Source organism: Mirounga angustirostris, unplaced genomic scaffold (assembly GCF_029215605.1).
Source record: "Mirounga angustirostris isolate CCGP_5_RB_7025 unplaced genomic scaffold, mMirAng1.0.hap1 SCAF_4, whole genome shotgun sequence".
NCBI classification, from domain to species: Eukaryota; Metazoa; Chordata; class Mammalia; order Carnivora; family Phocidae; genus Mirounga; species Mirounga angustirostris.
Genome location: NW_026991712.1, coordinates 16524212 through 16541588, shown reverse-complemented (window position 1 = coordinate 16541588; position 17377 = coordinate 16524212). Strand labels below are relative to the sequence as shown.

Genomic DNA, 17377 nt, shown 5'->3' with positions numbered 1-17377 from the left:
TTAACCAACTGAGCCACCAGGCGCCCCTTGTTTCCTGTTTTGATGCCCCTGTATGAACTGGGTAAGAAATGCCCCGTGGGAATGAAGCATGCTCATCTGGGTTAAGTGTCTGGTCCTAAATTGGAGAGCTAACAGGTGATGCAAGCAGGCTCGTGAGCTGTATTCTGTCTCCAGTTCGCTTTCTGCTGCCCAGTCTCCCAGCAGCATGATTATTCTGGGCTGGTGAGCCATGCCTTCTCTCTACTGCAGATGTCATGGGGCTGAGGAGGAAAAAAATCAATTTTCTTCAAGAAGCCTTTCATGCTGGGAGTCACGCTGGGAGTGCCCTTGATGACTGACTCAGGGTTTCAGGCAAACAACCTTGTGTGTTTGCGGAACCAATATCAACCCATCCAGGAGAGCTGAGCTGGTTGTAAATCCATTGGGCGTTACTGCGAAAGGCTCTCTGGCTTCCTCGGTAGCTGGGTCTGAGCTGTGCCAGGGCTTCTCAGCACTCGTTTTTCTCCAAAGCAATTACAGATCTCTGAAAATGGTTCCAAACATTGGTATCCTTTAAACGTCCTGAGGTGCCCCTAATGGTCAACAGGGCCAAGAGCTCCTGGTTTCAGAGGGACAGGGGTACCCATTTTTCTCTCTGCCTCTGCCTCTGCCCTCGCCAGTCACCTCAGGCATGCTTCAATGCCTCAGTCACCGGCTGCCCGACGGGAGATTCAGAATGCTGAGGCCATCTGTGATGAGGATGTCAGCTTCCTCCAGGAGCATCGAGTCTCCCTGTGGTAGATACTGTCATTTATTAGTAGTGACTTCCTGCTTGTTGATGGAAGAAACTCAGCCTTTTCAAGTAGTCTGCAGAACCCATTGGCCAAGTTCCAAGGGACATCAGATTCTGCCTCCATGAAATGATCATGGCATTGAGCCCTTGGAGACCACAATGGCAAGTCAGGGTTTGGAAGATACTGACCTTGGCCCTCTGCTTGGTAACTCTCTTTTGAAAACAGAAAAGTTATTGGAAGTTGCCTTCAAGAAATTTCAGAAGAGGAAAATCCTCCTTGTGTATGTTCTCCTGAGATTCTTGGGAGACTTTAGAATGATTTGCATCACAGATGATGGCAAATCAGAGGGGAAAATGCTACCTCCAAAAAGGGCACATCCCAGCACTTTCTATATACCAGGAACTGCCCTCAGTACTTTGCTTACTTCACCTCATTTTATTCTCACAATTCTGTAAAGTTAGGTACCTTATTATTTGTTTCCATAAATTTGTACCCACAGGGAAACTGAGGCTCAGAGAAGTACCGTGGTTTGCCTAATCCATCCATGTCTGGGGGCTTCCAGAGCCCATTTTTTCCATTCTACTGTAGCTCAAGGTCTTAAAGGACCCCCAGAATCCCATAAGCCAGTCCCCCTCTTCTGATGTTTGTCCTCTCTACAACATCCTTTTCCAGTGGTTGCTGGCCTTTGTTTGTACACCTCCAGGAACAGGGAACTCACTCCCACTCAATGCAGTCCATTTCACTGTTCAGACAACACCAATGTGGAGGGCTCCTTAATTCCTCAGTTGAATTAAGGCAGGATATAAAAAGAAAGTAAACAAATAAGTAAGTAAGTAAGTAAATGAATACATAAATAAATGGAGTGAACTTCTTCACCTAGTAGCTTCCACTCATTGGTCCTAATCTTACCCATTACAATAATAACAAGCATAACTAACATTTATTGAGCAACAGGTATGTTCCAGGCACTGTGCTAAACGCTTTACATTTCTTTTCTCATCTTATGCATGAAGACCCTAAAGTGCAGAGAGGCTCAGTCTGCCCATAGTGCTGGGACCAGAACCCAGACAGCCTGATGTGGAGTCCCTGGTCTTAGCCCCTCATGAGTCCTATATTCCTAAGCACACCGGACAACTTTGATGGCCCTCCACTTCCCTCACATCGCTCTGGGACCGCAGGGTGTTCCTGGGAGGGTTTGCTGCTCTCTCCTCCTCTGTTCTGTCTTTGTTATTCCTTCTCCAGCCTCCAAGGGTCAGCTCACCAGCCTGCCTGACTCAAGGCCAGGACTTTCTTCTGAACTGGGTCCATCCATCCTTCCATCCAGTGTTCAGTCCCTCAACTCTAGAAAAGGATTCTCTCAGGAGTGTGTGGAATGCTTCTGTTGTCTGTTAAGACAGAGGAGCAAGCCCTTTCCTGGGATAGAAGGAGACCCCAAGTGGCTTCTGCTCACAGCTAATAATGACAAAAATAATAGTAGCTGATATTCCGGGCACAGACCATGCACTAGTGGTGGGACCCCAATGAGTCCCAGGGTCTCTTGACCTTGAAATGGCCTGGGACCCTGGCTCTGGAAAGGGTGTTCACTCTGCACAGGGTAACCTGCTCAGGCCATCCAACGGTTAGAACCTGGGTTCCTGTGGTCCTGATGCTCAGAGCTGTGTGACCTCAGAAACACTACCTACCCTCTCTGGGCCTTGCCTTCTCATCTATAAGATGGGCAAGAGAGGGTTGCCATGATGATTAAATGATGTCATTTATTTTTAGTACCTGGTACAAGTAAGCGAGGAGAAACAGCAAAATACTGGCTGGGGCTCTTTGTATTCATATTCTGCCCATTTAAGTCCTAGGTGGAACCCATAATTTCTGGGGGGCTTCATGGTTTCTGCAAATGTAGAGCTGTCTGAAGAGCTTGTTGGGTCATCCTGACACTGGTCTTTTGATCCCCATCCAGGGTGGAAGAGGAGGCTGGTCAGCTTCCAGGAGAACTCAGTGTGTGTGTGTGTGTGTGTATTTCCTCCTTATATGTCTGGATTCCTCGAAGTTACTATTACAGTGTTATTTAGTTTTTCTTCTTCTTTTCAGAAAGGGGATGTTTGGGCTCAAGCTGAAGAAGAAGAAGAAGAAAGCAGAAAAGGGGTTAATCCTAGCCAATAAGGCTGCCCAAGGTGAGGCTTTTGGGGGTGGGGAAAATGCACTACCCTGGTGCCTACAGGTCTCACAGAGCTGAGCCCTCCTTGGCTGAGAATGGAGCTCTCCCTCCGTGGGAGTGAGGTGGGAAGTGTGGTGCCTGCTGGGTCTTCGGGCCCTGCCGGTCACAGGTATGGTGTCCGCCCCAGTGCTGCTGGTCATCTGGTCACTGGACCCAACAGGGGTGGGGCGGACACCTGCTGGGCTGTGGAAGGGGACCCCAGGGGGCGAGAGTAGCAAGGTTCAAGCTCCTGTTTCTGTCCTGATTTGCTCTGTGGTCCAGGAATCACAACACAGCTGTGATTCTCGGCTTTTCCCTCTGGCAAGTGGGCACGATGGGGGTTGCTGGGCCGACCTCACACGCCTTGGGGAGGATCCAGTGAGATTTTAAAAATACGAGTGAGGACAGCAGCTGCTACAGGGGAAGCTTTACATTTATTGTCTCATTCGACCCCGCCATCATCCGACCAGTGGGTGTTGCTATCCCAGGAGGTTGTAGAGATGCAGAGAGAGTAAGTCAAGTGTGGGAAGGACAGCTACTGCATTTGCAGGGCACCATGGAAAACGAAAATGCAAAGCCATAGTTAAGAAATTATTAAGTTTCTGGATGGCAATAGCAGAGTATTGAGCCAAGTGCGATGAGATCCTTCAGATCACAGGACCCTGTGTGGCTGCACGAAGCTCAGAATCGGCCTTGAGACCCAGAGCACAGGCCAGGAAGCAGTGAGCAGCACTGGGATGTCAGTCCCGGCTGTCTGACTTTGTGTCCTCAGAATGGGCTACTTGCATCTTCAAAAGAGCAAATGAATCCCCAAGTTACAGTGTGAACTGTGCCAGTGGGGATAGGCCTGGCGTCAGGTAGACACACATGTTTGTTGAGTCAGATAGGATTAACCACTTCCGATGGACAGTTCTGCGGTGGTCTCCTAGAGTCCACTGCCCAGCGGCCCTGACAACAGCGAATTCAAGGCCAGCTCTCTGGACCATTTCTAAACCAAAATGGTGCAGTGGGTCTGCTTTATCTTCACCCCTCTTGTCTCCTTGGGGGGCCTCCCTCACCCTTCACTGCTGCCCCCTGCGGGTGCTCTGTCGCTTCATGTCCCTCTCTCCCAACTCCATTTCCTGCCCTCACATATAACCTATAGTGGAAATCTATGGACCCTTATTCATACTAAAGTGTTGGTAATAACGATAAAGTCATCCTTGGATGGGATGAGAGAGGCATTTTAAGTGGAGACAGGGCTTAAAGCTACCTACTCAGGGAAAAAGGCTTTTAGGTCCTATCTGGTGTCCTTGAAATTAGGACCCTGCAGTGGGTCCCGGGGCATAAGGTTGAATGAGACAGTCCTTTACTTTCAGGACCTTATGAAAAACAATATTTAGGACACATTTAGTAAGTCCCTGCTGCTTTTTAGTTGACATGCATCATTCATGACTCTGAAATGTAGGTTCCTTTGCTCCTGTACAATAGAGGTGCAGAGAGGTTGAGTGCTTACCCAAAGTTGCACAGCTAAGAAGTAGAGAAGCTGGCTTCTGAGCAGAGGTCAATCTCATACAAGAGCCTGGGTTTTCCTACTCCATGGGTCAGCCTCCAGTTAGGAGCCTCTACTGACTGTACCAGGGAGGAAAGAACAAGCTGGTGGAGATTTAGGGCAGTCAACCTGAGGCATTTCAGAGAAGCTGACTCCCCAGGCTCATTCTAATTAGAGTCTTTAGCCCACAAAGCAAACAGGGCAGAGTGGAATCAGGCCCCTCCTAGAAAGTAAATAGCATTTATGCTGATGGCCAGGGGCTTGCCCCGTAGGAGACTGACAAAACAAAGTCCATAGTACGCTCTCTCCTTTTTGGCCTGGCCTGGGAAGTTAGGGTTTTACTGGATGAAGTATTTGGAGATTCTCAAAGTCAGTGGCTCTCATATCCATGTATTTGAGGCATAGTGGCTATGTCTTAAATTTCATAAAATTCCAATGATCCTAACCCATCCATTAATTAGTTACCCAAAGTTATTGAGTCCCTCCCATGATCAGCCATTCATTCATTTACTCAACAAATGCTAATGGACTGTAAACTGAGTGCTGGGTTCTGCGCTAGATTCTGGTATAGAACAGTGCCCTCGGGTAGTTTAGAGGGAGGATCACCCTGTGTAGGACTTTTCTGTTTGCCTTTCCCAAATCAATTCTCCACCCTTTTCCACCTGTTCTCGGTCCCAGGAGGCTGACCTGTATTGATGCAGAACCCAGGTCCCCTCCCCAGTGGGGCGCCTCAGCAGGAAGGATGAGGGAGGGAGGAGCATGAGCTCAGATCCAGTGATTGGATGTGTCCCTCAACTGAAGGGTTGTAGGGAGCTGACTGGACCTGACTTCCTCTCCTTCCAGGTTCTGGTAACTGCTCTCTTGCCTCATTTTTGGGGCCTCCAAACAGAAACAGCTTGGCAACTGTGAGCCCCAGATAGCTGCACAACTCTTTGTGATTTTCCTGTACCCACACCTTTGTATAAAGTCCTCAAATCATCCTGTTCTGGGGGGGGATGGGGAGCCTCTTTTATCTATTGAGACTTGAGTAGGTAACTGCATTACAGGTTGAGAAGAGTACTATAAAGAAAATAGACAATAAAAAATAACACCTCTGTGAGGTAGGTAACATTGGCCTTGCCTGGCTTTATAGATGAGGACGACAGGGCTGAGAGAAGTGAAGTAACTTGCCCCAAAACATAAAGTTAGAACCTTTGGAGTCAGAGTTTTGAACATCACCATGCAGTCTCTTAGTGCCTGAGAGAATTCCACACACTCTTTGGTTTTTGTCAAAAATCTGTCTGAGAAGTGGTTCTTAAGCTTTGCTATACATTAGAATCACCTGGGGGGATTAAAAAAAAATGGACATCTGGGCGACATCCCAGATCAATTAAATCAGAAGCCCTCAGTGGGGGAAGAGGAGGTCTAAAGAATATGTTTACTATCCATTCATTTAAATTTTCTAGGCACTCGTGCATTCATTTCCTGTGGCCGTTGTAACAAATGACCACAGACTGGGTGGCTTAAAATAACCCACATTAATTTTCTCATAGTAACGGAGGCGGGAAATTCACAATCAGTATCATGGGGCCGAAATCATAATATTGGCAGGGCCTCACCCCCTCGGGAGTATCTGATTCCTCCCTCTTCCATCTTCCAATGGCTAGGGTGGCAGCGTCTGGCCCATCTCTGCCTTATGATCACATTGCATTCCTCTGTTCTCCCTCTGCCTCCCTCTTGTAACGATACATATGATTGCAACTAGGACTCACCTGTATAGTCCCGGATAATCTCCCCATTGGAAAATCCTTAATTGAATCAAAGACCCTTTTTCCAAGTAACATTTACAGGTTCTGGGGACTAGGACTTGAAGTCTTTGGGAAATATAATTCAACCTAGGACACCTTTCTACTCAAAATTGGCCCTCAGACAGCAGGAACAGACTTACATGGACCATTGTTGTTAGAAATGCAGAATCTTGGCCTCCACCCCAGCCCTACTGAATCAGAATCTGCATTTCAACAGTTTCCCAGGTGATTCTTACGCACATTACCTTTTACTGAGGAGGTTCAGAGGGAATAAATGACTTGTCTGAAGGTCCACTGTGGCAAGGTCATGACTTGAAAGCATGTCTTTAAGTTCATAATCCAGTTGTCTTTCCACAATACCATGCATATACATCTACTCTTTTTTTTGGAAACAGAAGATGAATATTTTTTTTAGAAAAATTAAGGTACATGCCTTTCTTTTCTGCCAGTGAGATATTAAGTTTCATGCTGGCAGGGAATGTCTTATAGGCTCCTTGTACTCCTTATGATGATTGGCATAGTGCTGGACAGTTGAGGCTCAGGTCACCTCTGTGTATATCATAACTGACAGTTTTCTTCCTTTGTTTGCTCCTCTAGATGGCCAGAGTGAAGCAGAGGCACCACAGGAGGGGTCTTCTCATCAGGAAGGACCAGGAGGAGATTTTATTTATGATCATGAATCTATCACTCCTATCCCTTCAACTCCTCCAAAGAGAAGGTACAGTGTTGGTGCAGGCAGTCGGCACACATTACTGGGTACCTCCCATGTGGAGGCACCTCTGCAGGTTCTGGGGAACAGAGAATAATACCTGATCACTGTCTGCAAGGAGCCGGATGTCTAAGACAGGAAGACAGACGTCTGTATCTACTTCATATCCTCTATGGCAGTGCTGGCCTCTTGATACCGGTCAGCCTTCAGCAGGCCAGGGGCCCAGCTCTACCAGCTTCTGGTCTTCAGTCCCCTGAGTTAAGGTCCTGCTGTGCCTCATAATTCAGGAATGACAGGAACAACAGGAGACAGACTCAGGACCTGAGTCCCTCACCTGCTCTTTAATTCATCAAGGTGCCAGATATCTTAGCTTTGTGTTTGTCCCAAGTGTTTATCCTACCCAACAAAAAGTCAGAACAAACTGTCCTTTTGCATGTGATTTGCTATTATCAGTTAGCACTTCATGTGTAACAACCCCAAGCTCAGAGGCTTAATACAAGAATTTATTATTGCTTATGAATCTATGAATTAGTTGGTTAGCTTTACTGGTTCCAGATAGTTATACATCCATCACTCATGTGTGTGTGGTCACTGATAACTCTGCTGATTTTAGTTTGAGCATTGGCTGGTGGTAGGCTGGTCTAGGACTGTTTCACCCAGGACCACTGAGCTCTCCTCCATATGGTGTTAGATCCTCTAGCAGGCTAGTCCAAGCTTATTCCAATAGTGGTGATGGCAGAGTTTCAAGAGAAGGAAGGCAGAGTGGAAGTACACAAAGTTTCTTGAGTCTAGGCTTGGAATTAGCAAAAATCATTTCTGCTGCATTCTATTGGCTAATGCAAGTCACAAGTCCAGCCCATGTCAGAATGAGAGACTACAAGTTACAAGGCAAAGAGCATAGATCCAAGGTAACTAATACTTGGGGCTATTGATGTCTTCAGTCTACTGTATTTGTTTATGTCATTTTCTTACTCATGGTAATTCCTCACGCCCTCCCTTCTATTTCTGCTCAGAATTCTTACTATCAATAAAGCATATTAGTCCTTCCCTGTGTGGCAGAACCTGAATTGTAACTGGGCCATGGCAGGATAGCACATAGTAGATATGTGTAAGAGGTAGAGGGTTGTTGGGAAAGAGCTAGAAATCTGAGATGGTGAGAGCTGAAAGGTTCACTCTTAAAAGGAGACATGAAATTTGTATGCATATACTCACTGCAGTATCTCCTTCTCCCTATATGGCATCATGACAGTCATGGCCCCCCAAGTCCCCCGAATCAGGATTGCAATTATTTTTAAATATCCTTGAAGGGATCCCTTGTGATTTACTTCACCAGAATAACAATACTGAATGAGGAAGGCAGGGGGAAAAGAAGTAAGGAGGAGAAGACTTTTTCATTTTCCCTGGTTAGTGCATTCTGCATCAATCAAAATTCTACCCACCAACTAATGCTCAAGTGACATCTGATCTCTGCAGTAAAGTCTTTGTTGCTTACCTGGACTCTCAGGAATGTCTCTCTTCTTTGAACTTGTATCACATTTTTTTTTTCCCTACAACACATTTTACACTTACTAGTTCTTTCTTGATATGCTTTGGTCCTCTCTCCCTGGGATAGATTGCTAGCTCTGCAAGGGCCAGGTTGCTAGCTCATTCACCTGTTTATCCTCTGAGACCAGGAAAGCACTTTCGCACAGTAAATGGTCAGTATGAATTTGCCATTTTATGAATGAACGTATATACCTTTTGATATCTACCCTTCCCTACATGCATTATCTCCTTTAATCCTTAGAGCAACCCTATGTGGTCAGAATTATTATTTCCACTTTCAGATGAGGAAATTAAGCGTAACATCACAAAATTGGGAAAAACAAATATTTTAATTCAGATCAGTCTGACTCCAAAGCTTTGAGATTTTTTACTAGCTTACTCTGTTCTCTATTAGACTCAATTATAATCAGCAGAAAAGGGATGAAGTCAAATGCAAGATGGTATTTTCAGAAGGCAAGAGAATAAAATTCAATAGGAACTCAAACTCATTCATTTCCCACTCATTGCTGCCTTGGTGACGACAGGGATTCTTCACCTCTTTCTACTATTATCAGTTTCTAAATACCCAGGTGTTGCACATCTGTTTCCAATTACTTATGATAGTCCAGATAAATGAAATCCCCTGGAATGTGAAATCTCACTGAGATGGCATCTAGGTTGTTCCTTCCAATTTTCTCTTTTACTAATTCTTTCAAAAGCAATCACAAAACTCTGGGTTGTTATATTTACTAGAAATGGCAAAGGGGCGCCTGGGTGGCTCAGTCGGTTAAGCGACTGCGTTTGGCTCAGGTCATGATCCCAGAGTCCTGGGATCGAGTCCCACATCGGGCCCCCTGCTCATTGGGGGCTTCTCCCTCTGACCCTCTCCCTGTCATGCTATTTCTCTCTCTCTCAAATAAATAAATAAAATCTTAAAAAAAAAAAAAAGAAATGGCAAAGAAGTCTTGTGGATAGGATCAGACAGGAGATAAGGGAGATCTTTATGTAGACCCAGCTCTGCCACTGACTTGCTAGGCATCTCAGTTTCTCATTCTGTATAAGAAATAAATGATACTGATAATCATACTCACAATAAGAGTTGACATTTATTCTTGCCAAGCACTGGGTTAAACCTTTACATGCATTATATCATTCACTTGTAACAATTACCTCATGTGGTAAGTGCTATTATTAGTTCCACTTTTAGGATGGAGAAACTGAGTCATAGAGAGGTTAAGTCACTTGTTTATTTACATTTATCTCCTCCAGAGATGGAGAGAGAATATGTGATACAGTATTAATAAAACTACTTAGATATACCTGGGAAAATGTTATCATGGCTTATGGATCTAAAGTATGTTCTTACTTAAACAAATACATTAAACTTTCTTTTAATAGATCAAAACTGTTGACTAAGATCCATGATGGGGAGGTCAGGTCCCAAAACTATCAAGTAAGTGAATGACTCCTCCTGCCCAGCCTCCCCCAGTTCTTCTTGTGTGAACAAACAGCAAGGTCCAGAGTGCATACATGCTGCTTTGTGTTGTAGATTGCCATCACCATCACTGAGGCCCGCCAGCTGGTGGGTGAGAACATTGATCCAGTTGTGATCATTGAAGTCGGGGACGAGAAGAAGCAAAGCACAGTGAAGGAAGGAACCAACAGCCCATTTTACAATGAAGTAAGTCGTGGAGGTCACCAACATCTTCCCCACCAATTCTCCCTCCACTCCCATCTGTGGGAAAGCTGTGCCCCTCCTCACTGCTTCCCACGACTCGTCTAAGCCTTGGCAAACCCTCTGAGCCTCCTTACAAACAACCCTGTAGAGTTTCACAAAAAGATGATGAAAAGGAGAGGGGAGGAATTCCTACTGATTTTAAATTCATTGCTGTGTTTTCAATATACCCATTTTCTTATTTCTCATATGCTCATCTTCACCCATTATAAGCTCTGGTTTTAAGTTCAATAAATGTATTGAGTGTTGGTGATGAAGAAGATAAACATCTTTTTCATGAAAGAGACACTAGAAATTTAATTATTAATTTTGAAATAGGCATGTTGCTTTGGAAAGTAAAGCAGACGGGTTTTTCTAAGCAGTGTAAAAATTGTGAACATCAAAGAGAAAAACATCAGAGAGAGACAGGAAGCTTCTAAATGTTATACAAAAAATGCAGCAAACTCTTAAGTATTTCCCTAATGGGAGTAGTAATTGAAAAGGGAGACCATGGAAAATGAAATCAACAGAAAATAACCAAATCCCACTTGAGCTGTTAGCTCCTTTCCTCGTTATCCATCACTCCTGCCTCTGAGCTTTCACCATGAGGTTTTTCCTTCCCATCCTACCTTCACCTCCATAACAACTTTGGCATGGATGAGACATGAAATAATGTGTATGAAGATGCTTTAAAACTGCAAAGCTCTACAGATTTGTTAAATGTTATAATTAGTATTTTCTTTATGCATACAAGTCCTGGATCTAAATGACATGAAACTGGGCCTACATGTCATCAGTAGATATACAAGTAGAAACAAGTTGAACTGAAAACCTTAATTACAGCTTTTGACCCTAATTTTCAAGCCCAAGGGCCATCAGATGTTGAAGGAACCAGTTAATAGGGGCTGGGGAATATTTTCCAGCTAGAAAAATGTGTGTGGCTCAAAGGTCTAGGGAACCTGTGTGAGGCAATTGAGTTTGAAATGTGAAACTCAGCAGAAAACAATAAACATTGGAACTAATTTATTGGTCCAAGGAACTCAGAACGTTTCATATATCTGAACGAGGAATTTCATGTGAGTTTTCCACATAAAAGAAATTCTGAACAACACAACTCTTTAAAAGTTTGAACATATATATGAAAAGCTTCCTGAAATATCATGTGTATTTTCCCATTTTCTTAAACAGAAGACATTGAATGTAATGTGGCCTGTCATTGATATCTAGGGACTGCCATTTTGAAGGTTTCTTATTATGATGTATAATGGCATCTTTCAATTTCCACATTTTGGTTTTTCTGTTCTGCCCTTTAAAACCAAGCTGTGAGCAGTCAGTTCTCCCTTTCCTACTGCTGTCCTGTTCATCTCTAAGGTCCTTGCATTATTCCTCCACCCTAAAGCTCAAAAACAAACAACCCATGAAGCAACTTCCTGGTCCTGCCTCCCCCACCCCTACCAGTCCCCAAAAGACGCAACCTACAACAAAACACCACCCCAGTGTTCTACATCTTAGGAGAATATTACCTCACATTTGGGAGGTACTGGGTAAAGTTCAAAGGGTGAAACATCTATACTTGAATGCTTGTGTGATAATTTCTGGAGAACTGAGCCGTGCTCTCAGGCTCAGCAATAACCAGCTGTCTGAATCCAGGCATGTCTTTTAAATCCTTTGGTCTTCAGTCCTCTTATCTGTAGAATAGAGAGACTGGTCTAGAGAATTTCTTCAACTCTAAAATTCAATCACTTTCTTAAAATTAGAAGTCCTCCTTGTCCATAATTTCTTTTCATTCTCTTCCTGGTCAATCTTGGGAATGGCCACAAAGATGTTTGAAACTGAAAAATCCTGAGACAATTAGATTTTAATCAAGTTCACCCCAAATTAAAACCACACTCTGATTTTCACCCATCATTATTTATAGGCCAACAAATTAAGAGAATTGACAATATCAAGGGTTGGCAGGGGATGGGGAAATGGCTTTTTCGTATGCTGCCAGTGAGCATGTAAAATGGCTTGGCCCCTTTGGAAAGAAATTTCATATTATCTATTAGATATTTACATGCACATAAGCCATGACCCAATAATTGCACATTTTATGTCCATTTTAGAGGAAAATTCATGTATATCCTGTGCAAAGATGGAGGTGACAGCATTTTTTTTTTTTTTGCATTTGAAAAAAAAATTGGAAAGAATTTAGGTGACCCTAAATAGGGGATGGCCAGTTGATTTATGGTGTATCCATGCTACTGAGGACCATGCAGCAAGTGGTTAAAATGGTAGAAATCTACGACTAGTCCAGTAATAAAGTTCTTAAATGCAAGCCCTGAATTTATGGTCAGAATGAACTTTATGTTTTTTAGTACTTTGTCTTTGACCTCATTGGGCCCCAACTGCATCTTTTTGACAAGATCATCAAAATCTCAGTAAGTATATCATTGGTGATGGAAGTGGGAGGGTGATGGGAGAGATTCTAGGTATTGGGAACTCTCTAGAACAGCTCAGCTTGCTTAGGGGTGAATAGGTTTGGGAGGGTGAGTGTGGGATGGTAAGTGCAAAACCAACAGAATGGAACATGAAATAACTAATGTGGAGGAATTTGAGAAGGAAAACCTCCTCAAGGAAATCTGTGCTTCTTGGAAACAAGTTATAAGCTACTCTCAAGCTATCATGAATTGAATTGTGGAGTTTACTAATGTGGGAATTTGCAACACATGCTTCAAATGTCATCTTGACAGATTGCCATTTTGAGTCAATTTCTTTCTTTTTTTTTTTTAAGATTTTATTTATTTATCTGACAGAGAGACACAGCAAGAGAGGGAACACAAGCAGGGGGAGTGGGAGAGGGAGAAGCAGGCTTCCTACTGAGCAGGGAGCCCAATGCAGGACTCGATCCCAGGACCCTGGGATCATGACCTGAGCTGAAGGCAGCCGCCCAACCAACTGAGCCACCCAGGCGCCCCAATTTATTTCTTTTTATGAGATGAAATGTTAGTGTTTCTCTCTTGGGATGATATCCACACTAATGATAATTAATCACACTGCTCCCCCCTCCTAGTTGGTAATAAATAGAGAAGTAGGAAAAGGCATCAGGAAGGAACCAAATATATCAGTAATGCTGGATCAGAGGACATGATTTGGAGCAAGTGGTTGCCATTTGGCCTCTTCCTAGCTGCCTCTGAGTGTAGACCTTAGGACCTGTTCATGGGGGGTTATGTCTGCTGCACATACCCTTCTTCAGCTCCGCGGGTGAATTCCTGTCTCCACAGATCATGTCTGAACAGTAGAGACAGAGAAGCTTCTTGGTCTAGCCAGGTACCTTATCCAGGTGGTCCACCACATGGAGGACAGGAACGGGAAGGGAGAGTGCCCATGCTGAAGGGCTAGTACTTCAGAGAAAATGGGGGCCAGACAAGATTGATACCAACCTCACATCACTCAGCAAAGGGACAGAGAGACCAGTGGGTGACAGACTGCATTTATCTCACCAGTCTGGGAAATCACTGCTTCTCCCATGAAGAGGTTAGCATGGCTATGCATGCCTGAGAGAGGCGGAGTGGGTCATGGAAGGGTAAGTGCTCTCCTCCTAATGGTTCTGAAAGGACAGACTCCATACTTTATGTACCAGTGCAAGACATATGGAGAGTGAGGAAATGTTTTCCTCCACAGTGACACCAACTCTAGTTAGAATTTTGAAGATGGCAAAACTTGTCTTGGAGACTTCCTTGCCTGTCCTTATCATCCACCCATCTCTGTAATTTATATTATATTTATTATGTATTTTATATATGCACATAGTCTTATATATATATATAAACATATATAACATATATAGGTCCTGCTTTAAGTCTTAGGTAATAGTGGAATTATTATATTCTCTTTCTCAGGGACACTTGAAGAATGTGACTCTTGAAGAATGAAAAGTTATCAAGAATCAAACATTCTTAAAAAAATAAGAGCCAAACATTACTTATTTATTTTAATTTTTTAAGAGAGGGAGAGCATGAGCGGGGAGGGGCAGCAGGAGAGGGAGGGAATCTTAAGTAGACTCCACACTCAATGTGGAGCCCATTGCAGGGCTCGATCTCACAACCCTGAGATCATGACCTGAGCCGAAATCAAGAGTTGGATGCTTGACCGAGGGAGCCACCCAGGCGCCCAAGCCAAATATTCTTAATTTGAATTTTAGGCATGATGACAAGTGGTACAGAATATATTTTGGGACCTGGGGCATTGCCTCAGACTTTGTTACATTGCATAGCTCTGGCAACCACCTGTTTGTGAGATTGGCAGTGTAGCTGGGCCCTAAGGAACTGTCTAGATTTCAGACAAACAATTAATAGCTAGATTTTTATACCATAGCATAGACAAGGGTCATGGCTTTCTGTGGGACCGTGGATTTTTAGACTGAGGACCAAAGCTGGTATTGCCTTTCTTTCTTTCCCTAACTTGGAAGAAGAGAATACTTTGGGATTCCCAAATGACCCTTAGGGACAGAGACCAAAGATTTTAAAGGGAAAACTCCCCTTGGAGGGGAGTATTTAATACAAGTTTTCTGGTAGTTCATGAACTAAAAGTCAACATGCCCAAAATAAATTCAACATGGGACAAGAGGGGGTGGAGTGCAGTAGGCAGATACTATTGGGATAGACAGGCTATAGCAGACTATGGTGATGTCAAAGACCATCTTCCTTTGACAGTGACCACAGGCATGCAGGGCCCCCAGCACTCTGTGTGTGATACTCCCTGAAGTCCCTGTAATCTCATGCTTGCCCACACCTTGCGCTCAGACTGGGTGGATGGATAATTTGAGGAGGCCTCCTGTGTTATTTAAAGACCCATGTGGGCTCTTATGTCCCATTGTGCCCACAGGGACCCAGATGCCTTGGGCCTAAGAGAGCCTGAATCAGGCTTATGTTCTTGCTGGGGCCTTTGGGAAGCCAGATTAGCAACTGCAAGCATGGGGAGGTTTGGAGTGAGCTTTATATATGTGGCCCTAAATAACTCCTCCCCTCGAGCCAAGCTGTCCTTACTTGCCCTCAGTTCTCTTAACTCCCCTACAGAGTTTGGGAGAGGTAGTAAGGGTAGAAAGGGAGATTGGAAGGGCTGTCATTTCTTCATTTCCTAAAGTCAATTGAATTTATTTTTATTAGTTGCCTCCACCAAAAGGAGCTGTTTAGAAACCACATAAGTCTCCCACTCATCCATCATTCGATCAGTCAATCATTCATTAATTCAGTGAATGTTTACTGAACACCTATTCTGAACAAGGCCATGCATGTGGTGGGTGGAAGAAAGTAGGAAACTGTTTCTGATTCAAGGAACTCATAGAATGTCATAGAAGGAGCCCAGAGACCCTCTAGTCTAACACAGCTGGTGCAGGAACCCCTGTCGCCACCTTTCTGACATGGGGTTTTGGCACACTGCTTGGTTATATCCAGTGATGGACGGGTCACTATCTCTAGAAAGGCCTGTTCATTACTGGGAAGTTCCATTATAAAACCTATCCTTATAGTGAGCTGAGTCTCTCTATGTGTGACTTGGATCCACATGGGGAACCTACTCCCTCTTGTACATGGCAGTGTTTCCAAGATTGGAAAACACTTCAGTTACCATTACCTCACCTCCACACCCCCAGTTTTCTTTTTTCTGAGTTAAAGGTTAAACTACTCCTGCTTCTTCAGCAGTCTCTTATGCAGTGTGCCTTCTGGACCGTGCCAGGTCTGCTGCTTTCCTTTAGAGCTTCCTCATCCTGATAGCACTGCATTAAAGTGTGTTGCTTTCACCAGCCAGGCAATCTGCTGCTGACTTCTGATCAGACAAAACATTGAGGATGACCACTTCCTTTGTTCTTACTATTGTACATGTCCCAAACTTCTCAAAGCTATATGCGATGAGTTCTCTGAGTAAGTTGTGAGCAGGGTGTGGTGGAAGTTTAGGAGAGAAAGGGGACTTTCAGCTGTGGGGGATCAGGGAAGGCTGCTTGGAGGAGGCAACATTTGCTCTAGGCATTGAAGGATAGGTAGAGTTTCAATAGGGAGAGATGGCTGTTGAAGGGTGGGCTGTACCAGAGCTCACTTTGGTCTAAAAAGATACTTTTCAGAGAGTGAGATTTGTTAGGTGTCCTTCAATAGCTGAAAACCTGCTAGGAGGAAGAGGTCCAGGTGAGATACTTCTGGATGCCCTTTTCACTTGATGACCAAATGTCACTGTGCTCCAGACAAGAGTGAAGGCCAGACAAGCGTCACGGTCTAGAATCCTTGCTGAGGGGTCATGAACCCATTTCACAGATTTACCCTCAAAGAGAAATCTAGTGCAGCCAACTCACTGCTCCATCTCTCCTCAGGTTTTTCACCACAAGCTGATAGGCAGCATATTGATCGGCTCCTTCAAAGTAGACCTGGGGACTGTGTACAACCAGCCTGGTAAGGAAGCATCACTTCCCAATCTCTCCCTTACTCATCTCCAGTTTGCCACACCTGGAGGTCAACTCATTCATGTACCCATCCACTGACCCACTCATTCAATCAGATGAGCACCAATTACACAATTGGAGCAAACCCAGCTCTTTTCCTCAACATGGACCATCTAATGACAACATTATCTTTCATGTCCATACTCCTGAGCAGTTTTCTTCCCCCAACAAATTCCGTCTGTAAGTTCGTGCTGTGATGCTGTGTGACACAGCAGAAACGATGGCATAGGATTACACATATGGACTCCAGAGCCAGATTGCCTGGCTTCACATTCCACCCTGCTCTTCCATGGTTGTGCAACTGACTTGACTTCTCTGCACCTCAGCTTCTTCATCTGAGAAAATGAAGATAAGATAGTACCTCCTTTCCAGGGTTGTTGGAAGATTAAGTTGATACATAAAGTGCTTCATATAGAACTTAGCTCAGAGTAATGGCTATGGATGCCATATAAGGGTTTGCTATGATAATTCTTATTATCTCTGATTTATAGGAAAGTGAAACTCAGAGAAGGCAGGTAATTTGTCCAAGGTCAGGAGCTGATAAGTGAGAGGGCCATCAACAAATCTAGATCTTCTCATGAAAGCTCCCTTCTCTTCAAAGCAATTCCAACTCTCATGAGTTGGGGGCCAGGAGTGCAGTGGTTGGGGTTAATACCTTAAGGGGTGCTACAGACTGTGGGGA

General features: G+C 44.2%; 1 protein-coding gene across 1 annotated transcript in view; it reads left to right on the top strand.

Moving 5' to 3' along the window:
- The window catches only part of FER1L6 (fer-1 like family member 6), a 148342-nt gene that overhangs the window by 31292 nt on the left and 99673 nt on the right, over positions 1-17377 (top strand). The window contains exons 2-7 of the mRNA XM_064587907.1: positions 2856-2938; positions 6877-6997; positions 9911-9965; positions 10062-10193; positions 12584-12646; positions 16567-16645. Of these exons, the coding sequence (XP_064443977.1) occupies positions 2856-2938; positions 6877-6997; positions 9911-9965; positions 10062-10193; positions 12584-12646; positions 16567-16645 (533 nt within the window). The remainder of the gene's footprint in view (positions 1-2855; positions 2939-6876; positions 6998-9910; positions 9966-10061; positions 10194-12583; positions 12647-16566; positions 16646-17377) is intronic.